The sequence below is a fragment of the Portunus trituberculatus genome, chromosome 9 (assembly GCF_017591435.1).
Source record: "Portunus trituberculatus isolate SZX2019 chromosome 9, ASM1759143v1, whole genome shotgun sequence".
Classification (NCBI taxonomy): Eukaryota; Metazoa; Arthropoda; class Malacostraca; order Decapoda; family Portunidae; genus Portunus; species Portunus trituberculatus.
The window spans coordinates 4,883,094-4,908,037 of record NC_059263.1 but is presented as its reverse complement, the minus strand read 5'-3'; the positions used below and the strand labels follow the sequence as shown (position 1 = coordinate 4,908,037).

Genomic DNA, 24,944 nt, shown 5'->3' with positions numbered 1-24,944 from the left:
GGGGATTAGAATAGTGAAGACTGTGGCCATTAATCTTCTGACCTCCATAGATTCTTCCTAAAGTCAATAAAATGGTCTAATCGTACACAGATCTCAAGTTGAAAAAATGTGTCCCAGTATTGAAGAGGTTAAACTTGTTCCCTTGCCAATCTCTGCAAACAAGTGCGTGTCGATTTCTCATACTGGAAATGCGCTGTCCTTCCTGGAAATAACAGCCTTTCCTTGCACAACCTTGAGAGTTCTGAAAGTTCCGGGTGTAAATCCCCACTCGTTGGAGGAGTAACACGTGTTCTCAGCCCTTCACCGGTGACGTAGGTGTTTTTATAATGTTTTACTGGGAAAGTGCCCGCCATTCATCACCGGAGCCGTGTTGTAACCCAGGGCACGTGTACGATAATCTGAGGTGTTGGGTATGAAGTTTTATGGTATATTGATTTGTTTATTTAAGAGTTTATATAGTTATGAGTGATTTAATAATACGTCTACCTATGTTTTATTTTTGAGTGTGTAATTGTTTGATTTGGGTTTGTTAATTGAGTGTTTGCTGTGTTGTTCTCGTTGTTCCTCCTCCTCCTCTTCCTCATTATCATCAGCATCATCATTATCATAGGTGTGTGAGTGGTCTGCAAATATTGGTCACTTAATTTCATCGAGTTTTCTTTCCGTAGGGGAACGGCACTGGCTGGGTGACCGCGGATGACTGTAGGTGAATGAATGAATGAATAAATGTCATATAGAAGGAGGAGGAGGAGGAATGGAGAGAGAGAGAGATAGGAGGAGAAAATGAGTAATGCATGAAGAGGAGGAATTGATGAGTAGGGGATTCTCTCTCTCTCTCTCTCTCTCTCTCTCTCTCTCTCTCTCTCTCTCTTTAGGTATGGACTTATGATATGTACACGTTATTCTATGAGCCGTCATGGGACTATCATAGTGTTCGATCATATTTCACGCTATTTGACAAACTCTTCACGCTTTTATTTACGATCTATTGTTTAAACACTCGCATAACCTCGTGTCTTATCAAACATCTTATGGGATACAAATTAGAAACATTTTACAAGACCTGAAATATTGAAAAAAAAAACTTAAATATAGACTAATTATCTATGCTCTTCTAAGACAGCGCTGTAATATAACCGTGAGTTGGCAATAATGTTTCACTTTCCCATGGTTGGCAACACTGGCAGGACGGGTTGTGTGAGGAAGAGGCGAAACAAAAAAGAAAGAAAAATAAAACTTGAGTGACCGAGCAGCGCAAAGCAGGCCGCGGTGGAGGAGACTTCCACTCAACAGCGGCTCTATTTAACTTTGACTAATAATGCAAGGCGAGGCAAGAAAGCGAAGGTTGGCAACACTGAGAAACTCGAGAGGGATGAGACAGTGTAGCCAAAGAAGTAATACGGGTGCTACCTTTAGCGCCTACTGTATTATAGCGGAAATATGTCTAGCGATGCCTTAACTTTACAAGAAATAGAGATATACACGTTAACAGGCACAGAGGATAAGATGTAACTGCAAGATAGTAGATTATATGTCAACGAGATATATATTTTTCACTCAGAGAAGATAATTAACTAGATTTAAAGAAGCCTCTCAGTTATCTATTGATTTCATGCATTTTTATCTATATTAGACCAATAGAATTCCCTTGACAACCCTTAAATCTTAGTCTTTATATTAATATCTCAGTTAGAGCCAAGAAATATACATTATTCATATCTTCCACGGTCACAGCTAGAGTCAAGTTGGTAACACTGTAAGAGAGAGAGAGAGAGAGAGAAGACAGCCTGACAGTTTCCTCCACTCCACCACCACCACGTCCTGCTCCTCCTCCTGCTTCTTAAGGTAAATACAGCCCACCCCATTCACACACGCACACACGCCTGCACACATACACCAAATGAGCCACAAACACCATTTATAGTGGAAGAATTAACCTGTGCACCTATTTTGTCTGCCTATGTGTGTTTGTTTTTGTTTAATACGTGACCTTAGTGTGTGTGTGTGTGTGTGTGTGTGTGTGTGTGTGTGTGTGTGTGTGTGTGTGTGTGGGCCTAGTTACCTAGTGGTGCTTACGAATGAAGGAAGGAAGGAGAAAAATTACAGTGGTTTTTTTTCTTTCTTTGTGTGTGTGTGTGTGTGTTTATTTTATTTATTTTTTTGTCATGTGTTTATTTTATTTATTTGTAAGTGTGGAGAGAGAGAGAGAGAGAGAGAAAGTGTGATTAAAATAAATATTGGGAGTGTTTATCTATCTATTTATTGTTACTCGTGGCAAACAAAACTCTCTCTCTCTCTCTCTCTCTCTCTCTCTCTCTCTCTCTCTCTCTCTCTCTCTCTGATTGGATATTGGCTGGTACCGGATATGAAAGAGAATCAAGGCTTATCTACAGGTATTAGATTAACTTACAGGGTTTCAAGTGAGTGCAGGTGATAGTGGTTACCTATTGTTATCTTGTGTGTGTGTGTGTGTGTGTGTGTGTGTGTGTGTGTGTGGTACTGGTATCTTCATCGCATGCCAGTTAGTGGTGTTGAATCATTGCCGGTGAAAGAAACAGAAGTAGAAAGGAATATGTGATTAAAATTTTGGGAAAGGAGAAAAAGAGATGAATCGTTACATTAAGAGTAGAGGAAAGCAAGGAAATGAATGGGAAATAGAACTGAAAGTGTGTGTTTTTAAAAGGCTATCAATTCATATGCAGTTTTTTTTTTTTTTTTGTGTGTTTTTTTTAGTGTAGTTTTTATGTAATTTTTTTGCATATTTCTTTTGTTTGTGTATATTTCTTTTTTTTTTTTTGTGTGTGTGTATTTTCATTATTCAGGTGAGTGTTAATAATATCAGACTTTGATTCGCAGTATAGCAGTGAGTTATACATGACCTGTGCTTTGTGTTATGTTTATTTTGATCATTTATATTCATTCCATTTAATCTCACTTATTTTTTTTAGTTTCCGTTTCTTTGTTGTTGCCACACACAAAGAGAATAATCAGATTACAGCAGATAATCACAAGTGTCACCAGTTTGTCACACACCACCGCCACACAAAGCCACATGATGCCTCTCACCACAAGGGCACCACACAGACACATGATGAATGCTGCCTACTTGTTAACCCCTTCCGTACCGAGACAAATTTTTACCGTGATTTTTCAGTATGATTAGATGATTAATGGCCAGAGTCTTTACTATTCTTACCCCCCCCATAAGTTTTTCTGAAGCCGTATAGAATTGCCGAGTAGTAACCAGAATGGATATGAAAATGCATGGTGCTGAAAGGGTTAAGCAGAGCCTGACTCATCTCACTAAGGAACACATGACGTTTAAACTCTTTCACTAGAGACACAAGCAACACAGAGAAGGTACTTTGACTTTAGACACATTAAGTACAATGAAGCTCAAGAAAGGAAACTGTAGAAGAGACATTTAGAAGTATAGTTTCCCTCATAAAAGTGTGAATAAATGGACCAAGCTTGTGAGGATATTGTGATTGCCAAAACTGTCAGTGCTTTTAACTCCCTCAATACTGGGACACATTTTTATCTTGAGATTTGTGTACGATAAGACCATTTTATGGACTTTAGGAACGGTCTGTGGAGGTCAGAAAATTAATAGCCATAGCCTTTACTATTTTAATCCCCTTCTTAGATTTCTGAGGCTGTACAAAATCACCATATAATCACCAGAATAAAAATTGAAACATGTCATAATAGCTACTGAAGAAATTAAGAAGAAACTAGATAATGGAATGTAGAGACAGGATGCTGTGAAACTACTCACCCCCTTGTAAACCACAACTAGGTGAATACAGAATCTACATCTACAAGAAATTAGAGTGTATAAAAGAACAGACTGTGCTGATACCTATTGAACCAGGAAAGGTGCCCAAGATTAAGTAAAGCAGTTAAAGATAGATCTCAAATATATTACAGCACACTCCTGATAGAATAATAAATTGCTTGTACTATTTAGAAGGAAAGACCGTAACACACAATAGCTATCGAACAAGGAAAAATATACAAGATTAGTTATAATTAAGAAAAAATGTGGCAGATCAGTGAAGCAGTTTAAGATGTATCTAGAATATATTACAGCACACTCCTACTAGAATGATGAAATACTCTTACTATTTAGGAGAAGGAAAAGCATAACACACAATAGCCACAGAACAAGGAAAGATATACAAGATAAGCTATAATTAAGGAGACGTGTGGCAAATTAGTGAGGCAGTTAAAAATAGATCTCAAATACATTACAGCACACTCCTGATGGAATAATAAATTACTTGTACTGTTTAGGAGAAGGAAAAAGCGTAACACATAATAGCTATAGAACAAGGAAAGATGTTAAAGATTAGTGAAACAGTTAAAGGTGGATCTAGAATACAATACAGCACACTCCTACTAGGATGATAAATTACTCTTGTTGTTTAGGAGCAAGAAAAGGCATAACACATAATAAGTAACCATCTATGAATTAATCCTATCTGCAGCACATCCTTCTTTACAGTACCACAACACTGTAGAACCATCATAAACAGCTTATTTTATGTGCTAATCCTATCAATATCACATCATCCTTACACTGTAACATTGATATGAAACTATTTCCCCTCAAAACAACTCTGCTACAACTCTCAAACTCCCTGCCTGCCTCTGTATTTCCATCATTCATATTTCATCTTTTAAATTTCTATGTTTTTTTCTCTACCAATTAATCATAAATCTTCTTGAGATGGTACTCACAGTCATTCATAATTTTCTCTGGCACACTTTGGAACTCCCTGCCTGCTTCTGTATTTCCATCTACCTTATAACCTGAACCTACTGAAGAGGGATTTTTCTAAGACATTTATCCCATTGTTTTGACTAAATCGCTTAGACCTGCTCGGGGACTGCCATCTCAGTGAGCCTTTTTGTTCATTCAGTTTTTGCTATGCTTCACTAGTTTTCCGTCTTGCATAAAATAAAATAAAATATAATGCAACATACACAATAGTACACGCTGTAAAAACCACACAGACACCTCACATGCATCACTTCCCAGTATCATTTTCACTATCAGCAACATGTGTGAAACTGTGCAGCTGTTGCATCTACTCTGTTTCCTGCGATTGAGTTATCCTGTGTCGTGTGTTGTGTGTCATAGTATCATCTTTTCCTGCACATGCTCCCAGCTTCTCTAGTCTTGTGTGAGCTGCCAGTCTGTCTCAGGGTCTTATTAAGTAGTACAAGGGAAAAAGGTGTGTGTGTGTGTGCGTGTGTGTGTGTGTTTACCTAATTGTATGTTACAGGGTTCAAGTGGGGCTCATAGTGACCTGTCTCCATATCTACATTTATCTAACTTCTCCTTAAATTTGCTCACACTTTCTGCTGTTACAATCCCTTCACTTAATCCATTCCAGATGTCTGCTGTCCTATGTGGAAAACTGAACTTCTTGATATCCTATGACACTGACTTTTCATTATTTTCTTTGAGTGTGTGTGTGTGTGTGTGTGTGTGTGTGTGTGTGTGTGTGTGTGTGTGCACGCTTTTTTCCTGTAAGAGGGGAAAGCTGGCTAAGGGCAACATAAAACAAGAGAACCAAATTAAAAGGGAAAAATGTCTTGAAACCCCCCTCATAAATTAAGTCAAGTTGTAGGAAGTTGGAAATACAGAAGCAGGCAGGGAGTTCCAGAGTGTGCCAGAGAAAGGTGTGAATGATTGAGAGTACTGGTTAACTCTTGTATTAGGAAATTGGAGGAAGAAGAGAGCCTTGTATGATCTCTCTCTCTCTCTCTCTCTCTCTCTCTCTCTCTCTCTCTCTCTCTCTCTCTCTCTCTCTCTCTCTCTCTCTCTCTCTCTCTCTCTCACCATCTTGTATTTTTTCTCATGATGTAATTCTTGTTTACTGTTCTCCCATAATTAAATGTCTCCTCCTCTCCCACTTTATGACTCCTTTTGTGGCCTCTCTCTCTCTCTCTCTCTCTCTCTCTCTCTCTCTCTCTCTCTCTCTCTCTCTCTCTCTCTCTCTCTCTCTCTCTCTCTCTCTCTCTCTCTCTCTCTCTCTCTCTCTCTCTCTCTCTCTCTCTCTCTCTCTCTCTCTCTCTCTCTCTCTCTCTCTCTCTCTCTCTCTCTCTGCTCTTCTTTAATCCCTTCCCCATGATTCACACTTTGCCTCTCTTCTCTTTTCTTCCCCCAACCTTTTTTTTTTTTTTTTTTTCTTAGTCTTTTCTGCAATTTTCCACGTGCCTTCCACCTTCCTTCCACCTGCCAGATGTCTCCCAGTGTCTTACCATAACAGACCCTCATGCTTCCTTGCTCATGTGTGCCTCAGTTGGACAAACCTTATATTTTTTTAGTATTTTGAAGTGTGGTTGAGTGTGTGTGTGTGTGTGTGTGTGTGTGTGTGTGTGTGTGTGTGTGTGTGTGTGTGTGTGTGTCATAAAATCTAGACATTCATATTGTTTTGAGAGAGAGAGAGAGAGAAAAATTTTCCCCATAATAAATGAAAAAGACATTGTTATTTAGTTATTTCATTATTCTTTAATTTATCAACCCATTTAATTTTCCAGTTACTTAGTTGTTTCATTATTCTTTCATTTATTGTCTTATTCCATTTTCCATTCACCACTAAAGCTGCACAGGACTACATACAAAACTTAAACTAGCAGCAAAATTGATAAAGACAATCATTCCTGGGACTCTGAAGCAGGAAGGAAGAAGCTTTACCACCACTACCCAAATATAGACCCCCAGTAGAGAACCCCTAGTGTACATAGCCAAACCTGACCTTCCTCCTTCTTTCTGCCTCTCCCCGACAGGTCGCCAGTGAGTGAGGCGTCAGTGAGGGCGCTCCAGACAGATGACCGTCCCTGAGCGTGCCCAGAAGGACTCCAACATGACTGTGGAGGTGAAGGTCCTTACGCTGAATGTCTGGTGAGTCCCTGATGGAGTTAACCCCTTCAGTTCTGGTTACTATTTGGTGGTTTTATACAGCTTCAGAAACTCATGTGGGGGATTAGAATAGTGAAGACTTTGGCCCATCAATCTTCTGACCTCCATAGACCCTTCTTAATGTAAATAGATTTGTTTAGTCATGCCCAAGAGTGAAGGTAGAAATGCATTCCAGGACTGAAGAGGTTAAGGAAATTGGTGGTCTGATTTACTGGAGGGATATTGTGAAAGGGAGGAAATTTGTGTGTCATATTGTGAAAGGGAGGGAATTTGTGTGTCTTAGTAGGAAATATCAAAGGGAAGGAGTTTGTGTGTGTGTTACTGGAAAATATTGTTACATCTTCTTTTCATGTCCCCTTAGTAGTTGATAGACAATTGTATTTTCTTCTCCTTCTTCTCCTTCACATTCCTTGGTAGATACCATAACATTTTTATTTATATCCTTTTGCTAGATAGACAGTTGCATATCTTTTTCACATTCCTTAGTAGAGAACATTAGTTATTTACTTCCTTTGCTAAATAGAACACTGCATTTCTTCTTCCTTCCTTTTCCTTGTTAAAGAACAGCACAGTGACAACCTTTGCTTTATAGAACATTGCAAGTCCTTTCTCTTTACATCCCTTGCTAGACAGAATGTGGGGATAAATGTCTTGAAACCTCCATAAATGAGTTTGTCATAGATAGATAGAAATACAGAAGCACAGAAACAGGCAGAGACTTCCAAAGTGTACCAGAGAAAGGGATGATTGATTGAGAGAACTGCTAAAGCTGTATTAGATAGAGAGATAGGATACAGGTGAGAGAAACTGTGAGAAAGGAATGAGTGATTGAGAGTACCGCTTAAACTGTATTATATTATAGAGATAGATAGACTGCAGGTGTGAGAAAGGAATGAATGATTGAAACTACCACTAGACTGCATTAGAGAGGTAGATAGAATGCAGATGAGAGAAAGAAAATTTGAGAAAGGGATGAATGTTTAAGACTTCCACTTAAACTGCATGAGAGAGATAGATAGAATGCAGGTGAGAGAAAGAAAGTGTGAGAAAGGGATGAATGATTGAGACTACCACTAGACTGCATAAGAGAAGTTGATAGAATGTAGATGAGAGAAAGAAAATTTGAGAAAGGGATAAATATTTGAGACTACCACTTAAACTGCATTAGAGAAAAGGAAACAATAGGGGACGAGAGGAAGAAAGTGTTATTGTCTATCACGCAGGGGCATCCCAGGCATCTCAAAGGACCGGGAGGCACGCATGGAGGCCATCGTGCAGCAGCTAGTAACTGGCAACGAGGAGTATGACTTTGTGTTCCTGCAGGAGGTGTGGTCCAAGGCAGACTACACCTTTATTGCCTCCAAGGTGAGTCATAGAAGGCTGGTGCTATTGTTTTTATTGCCATGAAGCATTGCTGGATACTATAAATAAAAGAATAATATCTTACATTCCTCACTCAATGAACAGTGGCAAACCATTTTCAACACTTACAGAGCTTGATAGAATAAAGATAACCATTCTGTCAGTCATTAAAAAAAAAAATTAATACATATAGATAGAAGAACAAAAGTTACATTCCTCACTAAATGAATATTCAACACACTTCCTCCTTTTCAACGCTTAACACAAAACTTATGATAAAGAAAAATATCGCCACTGTCAATCTTTCCAAAAAAAATAAATACAGATAAAAGAACAACAGTTACATTCCTCACCAGATAAACACACAACACTAACATGCCTTCCTTTTCAGACTTAACACAGAACTTATGGTAGAAAAAACGATAACTACTCTGTCAATCTTTCCCCCCAAAAAAACTTAATAGATATAGATAAAAGAACACTATCTATTACATTCCCCACCCAAGATACACTCATTCTAACCCATCCTTCTTTTTCAACACTTTCAGAACTTATGATAGAAAAAAAATAACTGGAAAAGAAACTGAATACATATAGATAAAAGAACTTACTCTGGAACTCCCTGCCTGCTTCTGTATTTCCACCCTCCTGCAACTTGACTTCTTTGAAAAGGGAGATTTCAAGACATTTGTTCCTGTCTTTTGGCTAACTCTATTGATCTGTAAGGGAACTGGCAATTAAGTGGGCCATTTTTGGGGAGTTAATTTTTTGTTGCCTTTGGAAACTAACCCCTCTTAGATTAAAAAATATATATATATATATTCCTCACCTTAAAAACACACACCACCACCTTATTTTTTTCAGATTTAACACAGAACTTATGATAGAAAAAAGATAACCATGCGTACTTTGGGGTCCGAGGGGTCTCCAAGCACATGGGTTCGAATCCTGTCCACGGTCCGAGTGTAGGTTGGGCTTCCTCACTCGGGGCAACGGTTTCTTAGCGGGTGGGCTTCGAGTTAGGAGGTACCCAAAAAAGTATCCCCTTTAGCCCAGAAATTTCCATGAAAAGCCCACATAGTATAGATTAGAAAAAAAAAACAACAACATTTACATTCAACAGCACTCAACACCTTTCCCTTCCTCAGGTGAACAAGGTGCTGCCCTATTCACACACCTTCTACAGTGGGTTTACTGGGTCTGGCCTGTGTGTGCTGTCCCGCTCCCCCATCACAGAGGTTCACTACCACCGCTTTGCCCTCAATGGCTACCCACACAAACTGCTACATGGCGACTGGTGGGGTGGCAAGGGTGTGGCTCTCTGTCGCACCACTCGCCATGGGATTCCAATGCTTTTGGCGACCACACATGTGAGTTTGGGGTCTGTTTTGTTTACTTTTGCGTTTTTTTTTTTTTTTTTTTTTTTTTAATATGTGTGTGTGTGTGTGTTGTGTTTTTTTTTTAGGGTTTTTGTAGATATATGTGTGTGTATGTGTGTGCGTGTGTGTGTTTGTGTGTGTGTATGTGTTTTTTAGTGCTCGTGTACATATAAAGCTGGTTTATTGTTTGTTTGTGAGTTTATTGTTGTTCTTGTTGTTTGTGTTTGTGTGCTTGTTGTTCTTGTTTTTCTTGTTTTTCTCTTATTTTGCTCATTTCTCTTCTCTCTCTCTCTCTCTCTCTCTCTCTCTCTCTCTCTCTCTCTCTCTCTCTCTCTCTCTCTCTCTCTCTCTCTCTCTCTCTCTCTCTCTCTCTCTCTCTCTCTCTCTCTCTCTCTCTCTCTCTCTCTCTCTCTCTTTTGTAGCTTTATTTAATGTGTTGATATATGCACAAATGAGTATGGTTAGTCTCTCTCTCTCTCTCTCTCTCTCTCTCTCTCTCTCTCTCTCTCTCTCTCTCTCTCTCTCTCTCTCTCTCTCTCTGCACATATACCTGTATTATATTTAAATTTGTGCATGTTGGGTTTGTTTACTTTTTTACCTGTTTATCTGTCTCTTGCCAAGCTTGTCTGTCTGTCTGTCTGTCTGTCTAGCCTGTCACTGTGTATACTCCACAAAGGGTCTCTCTGGCACCTGTCGTCTCTGTGTCAGGTGTGTCAAGGTGTTCTGTCTCGTTTTATTTATTATTATCATGTGTTTATTTATTTATTTTTTTTGGTCATGTTTTTCCATCGGTGTTTTTCTACCTAACACTGCTGGTGCTGAAGGTGAATTTATGGTAAAGGTTATTTGTTGAAGCTTGCAGAACTGGGCTAAGCGTATGAAAAAATTAAGCTTGCAGAACTGCTCGTCCAAATCTCCAATGCAAGTGTTAATTGGTACTCTCAATCATACATCCCTTTCTCTGGTGCTCTCTGGTGGAATTCCCTGCCTGCTTCTGTGCTTCTGTATTTCCATCTTCCATTGACCTGAACTCATTTAAGAGGGAGGTTTGAAGACGTTTATCCCATTCTTTTGGCTAACTCTCTTGTACCTGTTTGGGGACTAGCATCAAAGTGGGTCTTTTTCATTCATTTTTTTTATTGCCCTTGACCAGATTTCTTTTCTTAAAAAGAATGGAGAAAAGAAGCTAACAAAACTACATGAAACAACTTTTTTTCTTTATATTGATTGACAGATAAGATAAAAGACAAATGAATGGAGAAAAGAGGCTAACATGGCCATTTAAACACCTTTTTTCCATTTATTAATTGAATGACAGATAAAAGAAAATAAGAAAGAGGAAAAGAAGCTAAGAAGTCCACATGAAACAGCTTTATTCTTCCTTTATTGATTGGCAGAGATGTGGAAGCAAAAACTGAAAAAGAAAAGAACCCTATAAAACAATATGAAAGACCTTTAATTTTCTTATATTCATTGACAGATAAGTTAAAGGCAAAAAAAAAGCTAATAAAACCACATGAAAGACCTTTTTTTTTTTTTTTTTTTTTATCCTTAAATTGATTGACGGATAAGTTGAAAGCACTCATTGATAATCACGAAGGGCCTTGACTAGCACCATTTCTTTTCCTGTTAGCACATCCCTTCACACTGCCAGCCAGAAGCAACACTGTGGCTGTCGGAACACTAGTAGCAATGCAGGGAGTCAGTTCTAGAAGAGATTTTTTAAAGGGTTGTAGAAGAAATTTTAAAAAGGCTGGTTTCAACATTTTTCCCTTTCTTTTGGCCAACTGTTTGACCTGTAAGGGAAGTGGCAATCAGCTGGGCCTTTTATTTATTTATTTTTTATTTATTTTATTATTTTTTCTCTTGGCTGGCTTCCTCTCTTGCATTAAAAAAAAAAATATTTAGTGAGAGTTAGCGAAATCCATGACATCTCTTCTGGCTGGGGCTGTGTGTTACTGGTCCTATTTTGCACTAACATCTTCCCCTCTGTGGATATCAAAACACTCCAGTAGCGATGCAGGGAGTAAAGGAGAGCATTGCAGTGTCTTGTGATAGAGTTACCATAATCCATCACATCTTTTCTGGCTGGGGCTGTGCATTGCTAGTCCTGTTTTGCACTAAAGATCTTCCTCTGTGGATATCAAAACAGTGATAAAATGCAAGGAGTCAATTTTAAAACAGCATTACAGTGTTTTATGAGAGAGTTAGCAAAATCTGTCACATCTCTTCTGGCTGGGTGTGTGTTTTGTTGGTCGCTTTTTGCACTAAAGACTCTCCTCTGTGGCCATCAAAAGACACAGTAGCAATGCAGGGAGTCAGTTATAAGAGAGCATTGCAGTGTCTTGTAAGAAAGCAAAATTTGTGACATCTATTCTGGCTGGCGTTGTGCATTGCTGGTCCTGTTTTGCAGTAACAACTCTCCTTTTTGGGGTTGTGGAATTCTATGTGTGTTAACCCCTTTAAGTAACATGACATATTTTCATATTTTTTCTGCTTACTATTTGGTGGTTTTATACAGAAACATATGTGAGGGATTAAAATACTGTGAAGACTGACTGTCCATCTTCTGGCCTACATAGACCCTTCCTAATGTCAATAAAACTGTTTAATCATACCCAAAATTCAAGGTAAAAATGCATCCCAGTACTGAAGAGGTTAATTCTGCCTTCAGGTCCGGCATATAAAACAAGAGTGTATATTTCTATCTCCGTCTTGTGGTTCTTTGTTTGTCGTGTTTGTTTTGGAGTGATTATTGTGGTGGCATATGTATTTTTTTTTTTTTTTTTTTTTATCGTTCTTCGCATTGTGGGGTGAAGTGGTGGACATGTATAAATATGTATATGTATCCTGTATATATATTTAGATTTGAAGAGAATTCCATTGATCGTTTTTTCCATTGCAGTTGATAATGCTGAGGAAATTTTCTGTCTCTTTATATCTTAGTCTTGTTCTCTTCAGTGTATCTCCTCAAGTGTCTCTCTCTCTCTCTCTCTCTCTCTCTCTCTCTCTCTCTCTCTCTCTCTCTCTCTCTCTCTCTCTCTCTCTCTCTCTCTCTCTCTCTCTCTCGCAGCATGTCATCATTTTTTTCCTCACCATCTATGTTCCTATTCTCACCAGCCATTTTTCTTCCTTCATTTTGCCTCTAGTTATCTTCATCATTGTTTCATCTTATCTCCAGCTGTGTTTTTAATATCTCCAGTTTCACTCTTTGTATCGCAGTTTGTCTATCCACTCCCTCCCTCTCTTCCTCCCTATTCTCACTCTCCACACATTCTTTGCATCTTAGTCTGTCCTTTCTATCTCTCTATCTCCCTATTCTCACTCTCCATCATCCTTATCTCCAGTTGTGTTCTTAATATCTCCTCTTTTACGCTCTTTGCCCCTCAGTCTGTCTCCCCACTCCCTCCCTCTCTTTCTCTCTCCCCACAGTTCATAAGCTCCCCACAGCACCAAAGAATGGGTGTGTGTGCCCGTCTGTGTGGCTCACTACCAGGGAAGGAGGTGGAGGAGAAGATTCCCATAGTAAATAAAGTAGCTATCTTGTCTATTACTACCACTGCTATTTACTCCTTCCTCCTCTCTACCTCTTGCTCTTGTTTTTTCTTTTGCGTTTTCTTAATTTTTCAGTTTTTTTTTGGTTGCTGGCGAGTGGAGAATGTTTTTAGTGCCTTTTGCCTTTTTTTCTTTCTTGATTTTGTTTATTTTGTGTTTTGTGTGTGTGTGTGTGCTTTTGTTTAGTGTGTGTGTGTGTGTTTATGGGCTGTTTTTCGTGTGTTTGTGTGTGTGTGTGTGTGTGTGTGTATGAGTTGTGGTTTGGTTCTTATGTGTATGTGCGTGTGCGTGTGTTTTTGTTTGCTGTGTTTGTATGTATGTGGCAGTGCTTGTTTGTCTGTATGTGTGTGTGAGTGTATGTCTCTATATGCTTCTTGTAGTAGTATTAATGTGAGCTATCTTCAAATATCTCTTTCATTCTACTTTTTTTTGTTTTATTTTTTGCTTCCATTATAATTGAAGACATTGAGCTGATTTGTTATGGATTTTTTTATTTATTTTTTTTTATATAGTGCTTATTTTGCGCTCCCTTGCTTCGTTTATCATTCTCTATTAGCCATAATTTACTAAGGCTGGCAATGGTTTGTGTGTGTGTGTGTGTGTGTGTGTGTGTGTGTGTGTGTGTGTGTGTGTGTGGTCAGGTGTGTAGGTGACTAGGTGACTCACCCTCGTTATTACTGGCCAGTTAGTGAACATCTGTGCCATTGCTATTCACCACACACACACACACACACACACACACACACACACACACACACACACACACACACACACACACACACACACACACACACACACACACACACATACACATACACACATACACACACACACACACACACACACACACACACACACACACACACACACACACACACACACATCGTTGTAATGCATTTTTATTTCTTTTCTTTTTTTTTTCTACCATTGTTTTATCTATTTTCTTGGCTTTTTTTTTCCTCCTACCATTGTTTTATCTAATCATTTTTCTTGGCGAGGTCTTTTTCTTCATCGCCTTTTTTGGACCCCTGAAGTTTGTATTGCAAGCAGCATTTTTTTTTACCATAAGATTCTGTTTATGCTAACTTATAACCATGGAACGTGCTTTGTATTTTGTTGACAGTTGCAGTTTTTTTTTCCAGATACTTGACTGCAATTTGTACTCAGAAATAAAATATTGAATACAGATAGGAAAGAAAAATGCATATGATTCTTTTATAGTTTCAGTGTACACATATTTATTAGAGAAGTAACCATTTGTGTTGTTAGAGGAGCCAGGAGTTGTGAGTGAGTGAGGGAGACAAGTGCTAGACAGACTGCTTGTGCTTGGCTGTGTGTTGTAGTGTGCTGAGAGGCTTGGCTGGTGGTGGTGGTAGTGATGGTGGTGGTGGTGGTGGTGGTGGTTGGGATGGTCTGTGCATGGTGCCTGTGAGTTGAGCTGTGTGTTAATGTGTTGGTGTGTTGGTGATGCGCCTTGCTGGTGTTCTCCCTCTTGGTTTGCCGGAAGGGACTCACTGTTTGGCCTTTCATTTTTTACGTTATTGAATTTCAGTTAATCAGCGTCGGTAGTTTGTCTCATTTCCTTGTTGATTAATTCGGAGTTATCAGAATGAGGCTCAGAGTAAACATAGCAGTAATATGTAACTTATAAAACATTAATTTTTGTCATGTAATTTTCAAGGAAGTTAATTTACTAAGCAACAACAAACAATAGGACATCAAGTCTAAATAAGTACTTTCAAAACACACTGAATCAAATCTTGTAATAACTCATTTCATCAAAAAAATTAAACTTACTCTTACATGAACATACTTTACTAATCCACTTCCTTCCCTCCTCCATCTATCCATCACACAGTTCCATGCTGAGTACAATCCACAAGAAGATGAGTATGTCCACCACAGACTCACCCAAGCCTTCGAGACCTCCGAGCTGATCCGCTTTGCCAAGAAGACAGAGGAAGTGCTGATCTGTGCTGGTGACTTTAACTGTACCCCAACTGACTTTGCATACAGGATGGTGAAGTTTTATGCTGGTCTGGTGGACAGCTACACAGACAGTCCTTGCAAGGTGTGTTGCTCAGCATTATGATGTTGAGAGTGTACTGTGTGTTAACTCTGTGTGGCTGGTGATTGGAGAACATGTGTGTGTGTGTGTGTGTTGCAATGGGTGAGAGTGAATAAGTGTGTGAATGAGAGTTTTATCTTTTTTGCATGCTTCCAGTCTCTCAGTGTTTTCATGAATTGCATTGAAGTGTGTGATCCAGATTGACAATGATGTTCAGAATAGTCAGTCACTTTGAAGACGCTTTTTACGGACCTTCTCTCATAACTTGCCTGCAATCTCCTCAGACGCCTGGCTCATGTGGGGAGACCAACCAGACCCCAGCCAACAGCTATACCAATGTCAAGACTCTGATCACCAATCCTTCAGGCAACAGGATTGATTACATATTCTACCAGGCCTCCTCCAGTCACAAGGTACAGTCAGAGTTGGTCAGAGTCAGTCAGAGTTGAACAGTGAGTCATTGGTAGCATTGTTCCTGTGGTTGTTTAAGGCAAGGTGTTCCCAGGCTGTGGATGTGATGCATTCTGTGTTGTAGGTGAAGACCAAGCTGTGTGACCAGCCGTGGCCGCAGCGTGTGCCTCAGCGGGACTTCAGTTTTTCAGACCATGAAGCGGTGCGGGCCGTCCTCACCATCACTCCCGTCAAAGGTGAGCTCGACAGTCACCATCACAGCCACATTCTTACCTTCCAGTACACATTTCTCCCATAAACTCCATTAATTGTTTCTTAAATGCTTCTGTTCCTGGATATACATTAGCCACAGACACCATCTCACCACCAGTGTTAGGCAATGTGGAAATATGCATAACAGTAACTTGCAGGAGTCAGTTTGGGAATGCATGCCCTCATGTGTCATATTTCTAATAAAACCAAGTTTTTGGTTTGTCATGAATCTGTCTATAGTTCTCTGACACTAATGTATCCCAGTACTGCTGGTGGATCTTTTTGTGTATTATGTCAAACATTGTTGTCACTCACATTTATTATTTTCCACGGAGCACCACACCCCTCGTCTAACCCCTGTCCTTGTCACCCTAGATGAAGATGCAGCGGAAAACATCACGGAGCTGCAAGCACAGACAGACGCCCTGCTGGAGGGTGCAGCGGTGTGTGAGCAGGGCTTGAAGAAAGTGGCTTGTAACAGGCGGCTGTACCTCACCCTGGCCGGGCTGGTGCTTGGCCTGGAACTTGCCTACCTAGCTGTGCTCTCCCTGGACCTGTCTCTGGGTGCTCTGATGGGCCTGTCCGTGTTGTCCATGGTGGGCATGCTGGTGCTGGCCTACCTGCTGCACATGGGTACTGTGTTCAGCCACCTGGAATACAGCGGTGTCCAGGCAGCTCGTTTGGCTATCAAGTGCCACCTAGAGAAGCTGACGGAGAGGAATGCCCAGGTGGAGCAGGAGAGGAAACACTCGTCCTCGTTCATCAAGTAGCTGCCGGGGAGTTCCTGGCTGCCGGTACAAGTAGCATCCACGGTGGAGATAACCTGCGATGGCAAGAGGATCAGCGAAGGCATCCTGCAGGCTACCTAAACCATTCATGCTACGACGGCAGCCCGGAACTCATCCCGGGGCCTGGAAGTGACTCTCTGAGGAACATGAGTGCTGGAGTGACTGTTTAGGACAAACGCTGAGGCCAAAATGTAAGCTGGAAACTTGCAGGCAGTAAGTACTGAAAGTGACCGATATGGAACATAAGGAGTGAGTGAGTGAATGTTCAGGGCATCCGAGGCAACTCATCCGACAACACTAGGCCAAAACACACACATCTTCAGGGAGAGGAAAGCCAAAAAGACACATAGTGGACCATTTAGCACTGGAGGAAATGCACCGGACTCAGTAACCCACGTTGTAAGAGGAACCAAATAAATCACAGGCCAGCAGCGGAGGACGCCTGCCGCCGCTGCTGCTGCTGGTGCTGGTGATTCCCTGCATTGAGCATCAGTGCGCTCAAGAGTAGTGCTGCAGGAGCCTGTGTAGTCATCCCTGCAGCGAACAACCCACGACAATACTTCACTCGTGATAATATTGCTTCTGATGTACCCGCTCTTAAACTGTAACCTCTTCCTCTCTTGTAGCATTATCTTTCTCCCTTATTTATCCTGCTTGTCTCTACTTCTTTCACTTCTCTGCCTTCACTTTCTCCAACTTCCCCGCCTGGCTGTCTGTGTGTAAGGTTTCTGTGGTATTGTCTTCTCTGTGTGAGTCTGTGTGCTTCCCTCGCTTCTTCCCTTCCCCTCGGCACACCTCGACACTAGGTAGTCATTTTGTACCTTGGCTTGAGCAGCTTGTGTCCATCTTCCCCTGTGGACTGTGATCTATAACTCTAGTTCAACATATTGTACATAACTTGCCTCTATTTTTGTAGCATTCTAGCTTTTAAGATTCAGCTCGGGCAACTAATGAGCCACACTTGAATTTCTACCAAAAGAATTTTACCATATTTAAAAGAAGAAAAATATATATAATGTGAAAAAAAAAATGACATTGAATTCTGCAGTGTGTGATTTTAAGCAAGCCAACACATCTACAGTGTGATGGTTGTACTGCTGTTGTCTTTCCATATAGTATGCAGTGTATACATTCTGATCATTCTATGCAGCAAGTCATCATTCACATGCACCAAGATATCCTGTAACAACCGCCTGTTGCTTTAGTAATTCACCACAGCAAAGTCTCTCCTACCACCACCAGCGCCCCTGTGGCAGTGGTGGAACAGTCAGCACCAACCAGGCAGGCCACAGTGACCACAGCTATCCAGACCGGCTGCAGGTGCTGACTGGCCCACCACTACTTAGTTCCTAGCTGATGTAAGTGAATTGGTTGTGAGAGGAAGAAATGACAGCCAACTCAGCACAAGAGGAAGAACTTGCCGGCCACAGCATGAGGTGTTGGGTGCTGAATGAGGCTTTGCTATCGTCTAATATGTATTAATCTGATTACCCACACATTCTTTTTTTTAGTTGCTAACACCACCACCACCACCACCACAACACCACTACTGTTCCCGCCGACCACAGCAACCCTCTCCTCTGCGCTAGGAACGTTAATTAAACCACATTACCCATATTTTTGACACTAAAGTAATATATGTGTGTATGTCTGTATGTGTGTGTGTGTGTGTGTGTGTGTGTGTGTGTCTGTGTCTGTGTGTGTGTGTGTGTGTGTGTGTGTGTGTGTGTGTGTGTGTGTGTGCAAGAAATGGTGTTGCTCAAACTGTCGTAATGTGATAAACCACCAAAAAATGTATGAAAATTTTTTTAGGTCTATTTTTACTTTTTTGCATTACCTACAAGTTTGCATATGTGCTTTTTTTTTTTTTTTTTCCTTTCATTGTTTTCACTGCTGTATTTATCACACATTTCAATAATGAATACCACGTGCATACACTTTGTTGTTATATTGTTGTTGTTTGACCGTTTTTTTTAATGAGTATGTATTGTGAGTGAGTGAGTGACGTGCTGGTGAGTGAGTGAATGACCTTCCAGTAGCTCTGTGATGTGTGTGTGTTCGCTGTTCGTTACTCATTGTCAGTAAAAAGGAAAAGTGTTCTATGTGTGTGTTTCTACGTTCCCTTCGTCTTATTCATCACTAATAAAAAGATTGAAAATAATCCATGCGTTGATAATGAACATATGATCCCTACCTAAATGAAAAAAAAAAGTGAATAAAGGCGGGCGGATTCACACATTATGCAACTGAAATTGCAAGTCGGTAGATAGAAATTCCAGCACTACTATAGTATAAACATCCCGTCACCTACCTTTCAGCTGGCGTGGTTGGGGATTGCCAGCGGTGACCAACATAGGGAAAGAACTCTCACCCCAACCTACACTTTTAAATTTTAAAGAAGATATTAAGAGAGATTGTTTCATTAATATCAGTCGCACATGTGAACCCGCCTTTAGCAAGTGCAGTTATTATGGCGCATAGTTATTTTTTCCAGTTTGTACTTAATTATCCATTACTATGTTCTAATACTAGGGTAGATATTGCATATTATTGAAAGTCAGTGTGTGTAGCAAGTAGCGTACTGATTTGTAAACCCGTGAAAAAGATGACAAACAAAACTCGGACCACAGGCGGCAGAAGGCACTCGAGGCGCTCAGTCACGTGAAGGTACCAATATTATTTGATTGAGTGCTGAAAACAAGACATCGAAACACTTAGCACGTGAAGGAAGATTGAGGAGAGTATTCTAAGAAGCTATTCCAGGCATCAAAGGTTCCAGTAGTAATAAGGCAGCGTCAGGATGTGGCCAGCGGGTCGGCGGGTGGTGAGTGTGGTGCCTCGCCTCGCCCTCACAGCGGCCCGGTGCACCGCCACGGCCTCGGGGCACGCCAAGGGAGAGTACTCCACTGACAAGGAGACTCACTTCGGGTTTAAAAATGTGTCAGAAGAGGAAAAGGCACAGAAAGGTACGTGCTCTGCCACTATCTTAATATAGACGTCCCTCCAGCTGTCCTCTTCTCCCGGCTCCCCCTTCGTAGCTCCTTCACTCAGCTGCCAAGACGTGGGGAGGAAAATATGATAACCAGGAAGCAAGGACAGTTGGAGGGACATCTATATTAGGACAGTTGCCATGCTCTTTGCCCATGACTGATTCCTGTTCTTTTTCTTAAGTCAAAAGTCCTGGAATCCAAATGTGATAGGAAGGGCCACTAGGAACCTAACCCAATGTCATCCAACACTTGTATTATCGCAGTATTACCTGAAATATGGAAGTCGTATACATAGATATTATTTTCTTATGTTCCTCCACACTTGCACATTATATACATAAGCCTACTCTTTCCAGTGCACCAGGTGTTTGAGAACGTGGCTGATAAGTATGACCTGATGAATGACCTCATGTCGGGGTTCATTCACCGGGCGTGGAAGGACCAGTTTGTGTCCCGCCTGCAGCCCAGACCCCACACCAGGCTGCTGGATGTGGCGGGTGGCACAGGTAAGGGCAGTGACTGGGTTGTGCTGTGGGAGTGTGCCTCTTGTGTATGTATGAATGATCCTGGCAAAGTTGTGTATTTGTGAATGATATGTCAAGGTGAAGGCAGGAGTACTTTTCTTCTCTCTATATTAACCCCTTGAATACTATGAAGCATTTCCATATTCATTCTGCTCACTATTTGGTGATTTCATACAGCTCCAGAAACTTATGTTGGGGGATTAAAGTAGTGAAGACTGGCCATTAATCTTCTGACCTCCATAAACTCTTCCGAGTGTAAATAAAGTGGTCTACTAGTACCCAAATCTCAAGATAAAAATGCATCCCAGTACTGGAGGAGTTAGATATCTATAAGCTTTAATTTTTGTGTGGTTAAGTCATAATTGATGCAGCATAGAAGAGCTAAGACCAGGAGATGTATGATGTGTTTGCAGACAGTGATGGAAGCAGAGTTGTGCTGGAACTAACTATTGCTTCCTTGTGTTTCCAGGAGACATTGTGTTCCGCTACATCCAGCACCTTCACCATGCCAGTGGGGGTTCTAGAGTAGGTGCTGCAGCCCCTCCCAAGTACGCCACCACTGACAGCAGCACCAGCGACAGTAGCAGTGACAGTGATAGTGAAAGTAGCCAGCGACTGTATGAGGTTATTGGAAATCTTTTACTAGTAACATCTTAAACTAACAATCTAGTTTTGATATACTTGTGAGGGCTATTTGCTGCCTTAGTAAGTGTATGCAGCAAGTTACATTATACTAACAGAGTGGTTGATGAATGGAATGGACTCAGTAATCATGTTGTTAGTGCTGAATCAATGGGGAGCTTTAAAAGATTAGACAAAGTTATGGATGGGGATGACAGATGGAATTAAATAGCTTTGCTCATACAGGGACTGCCATGTGTATGCCTGACAGCCTCTTGCAGCTTTCCTCATTTTCTTATGCTCTTATAAGGAAGTAAACTGACTATGAGATGATGGAAAATAAGCAAAGAGTTTATAGTAAGCTTTGTTTCTCCAGATCAGCGTGTGTGACATCAGTGAAAACATGCTGGGTGTGGGGCAGCAGCGGGCGAAGGCTCTGGGCCACCACGGCATTGACTGGGTGTGTGGTGACGCCCAGCAGCTTCCCTTCGAGGAGGGCGAGTTTGACTGCTACACGATAGCTTTTGGCATCAGGAATGTGGTGGACGTTCAGAAGGTAGTGAAACCAAAACTGTCTCCTTCACTGGCTCCTTGTTTTGTTTGTGTGCTCTGTAGAACTCCCAGATGTTTACTTACACATCCATAGTTACCAGCATCCTTTAGTACCAAACCAACCACTGTCTGGATTTCACAACTAAAGGAAAATTAACATCATGTACTTAAGTATTGGTAGTGTTCTTTATAGCATCTTACTTTGTTGGGGTGGTCTGAATGAGTACTTAGAGAGAGGTTTCAAGATATTTATCCTTTATTTATTTATTTATTTTTATTATTATTTTTTTTTTGTGCTAACTCTAATCTACAAGGGAACTGGCAATTAAATAGGCCTTTTTTTTTATCGTTTGAATTTGCCCTTGCCCCAGTTTTTCCCCTCTTACATAAAAAAAATCTAACTCATCGTATTTTCTTTTCTCATTGTATTTGGTCCCACAGGCGCTGGAAGAAGCCTACAGAGTGCTGAGGCCGGGGGGACGATTCATGTGTCTGGAGTTTAGCCACGTGAAAAATTCTCTCATGCGATGGTAAGTGGTGGTGGTGGTGGTGGTGAGTGGGTGGATGGTAGGTGGTGGTGGTGGTGGTGGTGGTGGTGGTGGTGTTGGTGTTGGTGTTGGTGTTAGTGGATGCTAGGTGGAGGTGGTGGTGGTGAGTGGGTGGGTAGTGAGTGGGTGGTAGGTGGTGGTGTTGGTGGTGAGTGGATGGGTAGTAGTGGTGGTGGTGGGTGTTTGATGTTTGGTGATGTCACACTTGTCATAAAGTCACACTAGTTGCAGTTCTTGTGTACTCACCCCACTCCTGACACCGCTTAATTTTCTCAGTCTATTTTCATATTTGTGGCTCTAAGAGCTCACAGGAACTATATAGAATGATGGTTCTTTTTTACACTATCCTTTTTGTGAGTAAAAATGGTGAATCTTTATCTGTATGTACAAAACGTGTGGGAAAAATGTGTGAAATGTCTTGCGTTTCTCCTGCAGGGCGTATGATCAGTACTCCCTCAATGTGATCCCCCCCATGGGTCAGGTGGTGGCGGGGGACTGGGCCAGCTATCAGTACCTAGTGGAGAGCATCAGAAAGTTTCCAGACCAGGTGTGTAAATATATCAACTCTTCATGTGGTGTCCAGTATTAGATGTCTTCATTCTGGGTTATCACTTCCCTGTTAGATGAATGCTTGGGTCTGTGTGGGAAGCCTAAGTTAACTGTCTCTATGATATGCAGTAATTTACAACACTAAGAGCAATGCACAGTCTCTACAGCCATCTACAGGAAAGAAAGGGTGGATAAAGCTTTTCACTGGTATGTGCAGGAATTTGCAGCACTAAAAGCAAAGATATTCCATGGAATTTTCATAGGTATATCTACAGGAATGAAGAGGGATAACAAAGAAAAGATTTTGCCATTTTTAGCATCTTCATTGTTTGGGAGTCACTGCACAAGAAAAGATGTCTGGAAGTAGTTAATAAATAAGAGAAGCATCCATTAGCAGTGAAGAGGTTGTGAGGACTTATTTTTGGATCATGTCAAGATTAGTGAACCCTCAGGCTTGTCTCATTTCCTGGCTCCCCCTTCAAATAAGAGAAGCATCCATTAGCAATGAAGAGGTTGTGAGGACTTATTTTCGGATCATGTCAAGATTAGCGAATCCTTGAGCTCATTTCATTTCCCAGCTCTCCCTTCGCAGCTCTTTCACTCAGCTAAATGACATGTGAATGGAATTATGATAGCCAAAACTAAACTAACCTAACCTATGTTAAAGGTAGGGTTATGTTAAGGTAGGTTAAAGTTAGGATTAGGTTAGTTTTAGTTGTCTTCCTTCACACATCATGTCAGCTGAGTGAAAGCCACGAAGGGGGAGCTGCAAAACAAGGTGAGCTGGAGGGTTTGCTAATTTTGACATGATCCTGTATTTTCTATTGTCTATCCAGTGAAAATGTTTAACAGACAACTAAGGGAAGACATGTCAGTATCAGAGAAAGAATTAAAACTATTGAGGACTTAATACACCTTATCTTGTAGTGCAGGATGCTTCAGTGACGGTAAAAAGTGTGAAAGAGGTGAAAGTTTGTATGATTAACTTGGTATTTCATGTGTCCTTTGATAATTGCAGGAAACGTTTAAGGAAATGATAGAAGAGGCTGGATTTAGAAACGTGACCTATGAGAACCTGACGCTGGGAGTTGCCGCCATCCACAGCGGGTTCAAAATATAAGAGTTGAGGGAAGGAAAGGTATGCACGCCATTGTTGATACCTCATCGTCATTCGTTAATTTATTGATAGTTTGTAGTATTGAAATTTAAGCCACAATGTACATAAATTTGTTACTTAATAAGATGGTATTATATGTCCAGAAATACACCATATTTGTACCACCAAGTCCTTTGTTTTTGTGGCCCAAATGTTGCTGTCTTACCCCATGACACATTTTTATATTAATTCTGATTACTATTTGGTGATTCTATACAGCTTCAGAAACTTATGTGGGAATTAAAGTAGTGAAAACTCTGGTCACCAATCTTCAGACTTCCATAGACCCTTCCTAATGTCAATAAAATGGTCTAAACATACACAAGTCTCAAAGTAAAAATGTGTCACAGTCTCCCAGGTTGCTGCAGGAGATCTGTAGTGCTGGCAGGCGGGCAGGAACTGTCTAGAGGGAACAAAAACATACCATAAGCTTCACATTTTTGTATAATTTCCATTTCTTATTTCCATTTGGGTACACTGTGGCAATGTTGATAGTAGCAGGGGTAGTAGTTGGGGTAGTAAGGTAGTAGTGGTAGTAATAGTGGTGATGGTGGTGTGGATGATAATTGCAAACCTTTCTCTGAAGTTTGATATACATATAGAGAAATGAACCACTGAGGTGCCTGTCCACTAAGAAAAGATGAAGGGATTGACTGTATAATTGGTGAGGGTGTTGGTGTGTGGAGGGTAAACAGTGTGGTGGTCTTGGTGGTCTTGGCTTCACTTGTAGTCCTCGTGAAAGTGAAGCAGCTGATGAGGGTGAAGTAAAAGGCAACATTTTGAAGTTACAATAGTCATATTTTATTCTCAACTCGATAGATATTTTGATTTATTTTATTCCACATAGAAAAAATTGTTGGAGAGAATGAAGGAGTGAAAAGTGACATTCTGAAGATAATAGTAATCTTATTTTGATTCTGAGTAATTGTTGTGTTTTGATTTATTGCCACAAAAGCCCATTGATAAAGACAGACAGGTTATGTTATGTCCCACACTTCCCTGCTGAGAAGTGTCACATTACATACACTTGAGGCAGATATTAACCCCTTGAGTACCATGACGCATTTCCATATTCATTCTGCTTACTACCTGGTGATTTTATGCAGCTTCAGCAACTTATGTGGGGGATTGAAATAGTGAAGACTGTGGCCATTAATCTTCTGACATCCATAGACCCTTGCTAATGTCATATAGATGGTCTAATTGTACACAAATCTCAAGCTTAAAATGTGTCCCAGTACTGAGGGGATTTAAA

General features: G+C 40.7%; 2 protein-coding genes across 4 annotated transcripts; both read left to right on the top strand.

Annotated features, from left to right (window-relative positions):
* Positions 1–1,732: 1,732 nt before the first annotated feature.
* LOC123501479 (putative neutral sphingomyelinase) lies at positions 1,733–18,910 on the top strand. Of its 3 annotated transcripts, none has more exons than XM_045250325.1 (9): positions 1,733–1,845; positions 6,802–6,916; positions 8,158–8,299; positions 9,445–9,666; positions 13,108–13,209; positions 15,089–15,301; positions 15,583–15,711; positions 15,834–15,945; positions 16,337–18,910. In XM_045250325.1, the coding sequence occupies exons 2-9, from the start codon at positions 6,843–6,845 to the stop codon at positions 16,729–16,731; spliced, it is 1,389 nt and encodes a 462-aa protein (XP_045106260.1). In that variant the 5' UTR covers positions 1,733–1,845; positions 6,802–6,842; the 3' UTR covers positions 16,732–18,910. The 3 variants fall into 3 exon arrangements, with proteins under 3 accessions (XP_045106260.1, XP_045106262.1, XP_045106261.1); XM_045250326.1 differs by having other exon boundaries at positions 1,797–1,845; positions 13,108–13,200; XM_045250327.1 differs by lacking the exon at positions 13,108–13,209 and having other exon boundaries at positions 1,789–1,845.
* Positions 18,911–19,362: 452 nt separating this feature from the next.
* LOC123501600 (ubiquinone/menaquinone biosynthesis C-methyltransferase UbiE-like) lies at positions 19,363–23,818 on the top strand. Its single transcript, XM_045250534.1, has 7 exons — positions 19,363–19,715; positions 20,096–20,245; positions 20,733–20,887; positions 21,261–21,440; positions 21,878–21,966; positions 22,420–22,531; positions 23,552–23,818. Exons 1-7 carry the CDS (start codon positions 19,550–19,552, stop codon positions 23,651–23,653), a joined length of 954 nt encoding a protein of 317 aa, XP_045106469.1. The 5' UTR covers positions 19,363–19,549; the 3' UTR covers positions 23,654–23,818.
* The last annotated feature ends 1,126 nt before the right edge of the window (positions 23,819–24,944 follow it).

Coding starts and splice junctions, on each gene's coding strand:
- LOC123501479 (XM_045250325.1), top strand. CDS start 6,843: ATGACCGTCCCTGAGCGTGCCCAGAAGGACTCCAACATGACTGTGGAG. Junction 8,300..9,444: donor ACACCTTTATTGCCTCCAAG/GTGAGTCATAGA, acceptor TCCCTTCCTCAG/GTGAACAAGGTGCTGCCCTA. Junction 15,712..15,833: donor AGGCCTCCTCCAGTCACAAG/GTACAGTCAGAG, acceptor TCTGTGTTGTAG/GTGAAGACCAAGCTGTGTGA.
- LOC123501600 (XM_045250534.1), top strand. CDS start 19,550: ATGTGGCCAGCGGGTCGGCGGGTGGTGAGTGTGGTGCCTCGCCTCGCC. Junction 19,716..20,095: donor AGAGGAAAAGGCACAGAAAG/GTACGTGCTCTG, acceptor TACTCTTTCCAG/TGCACCAGGTGTTTGAGAAC. Junction 20,246..20,732: donor GGATGTGGCGGGTGGCACAG/GTAAGGGCAGTG, acceptor TTGTGTTTCCAG/GAGACATTGTGTTCCGCTAC.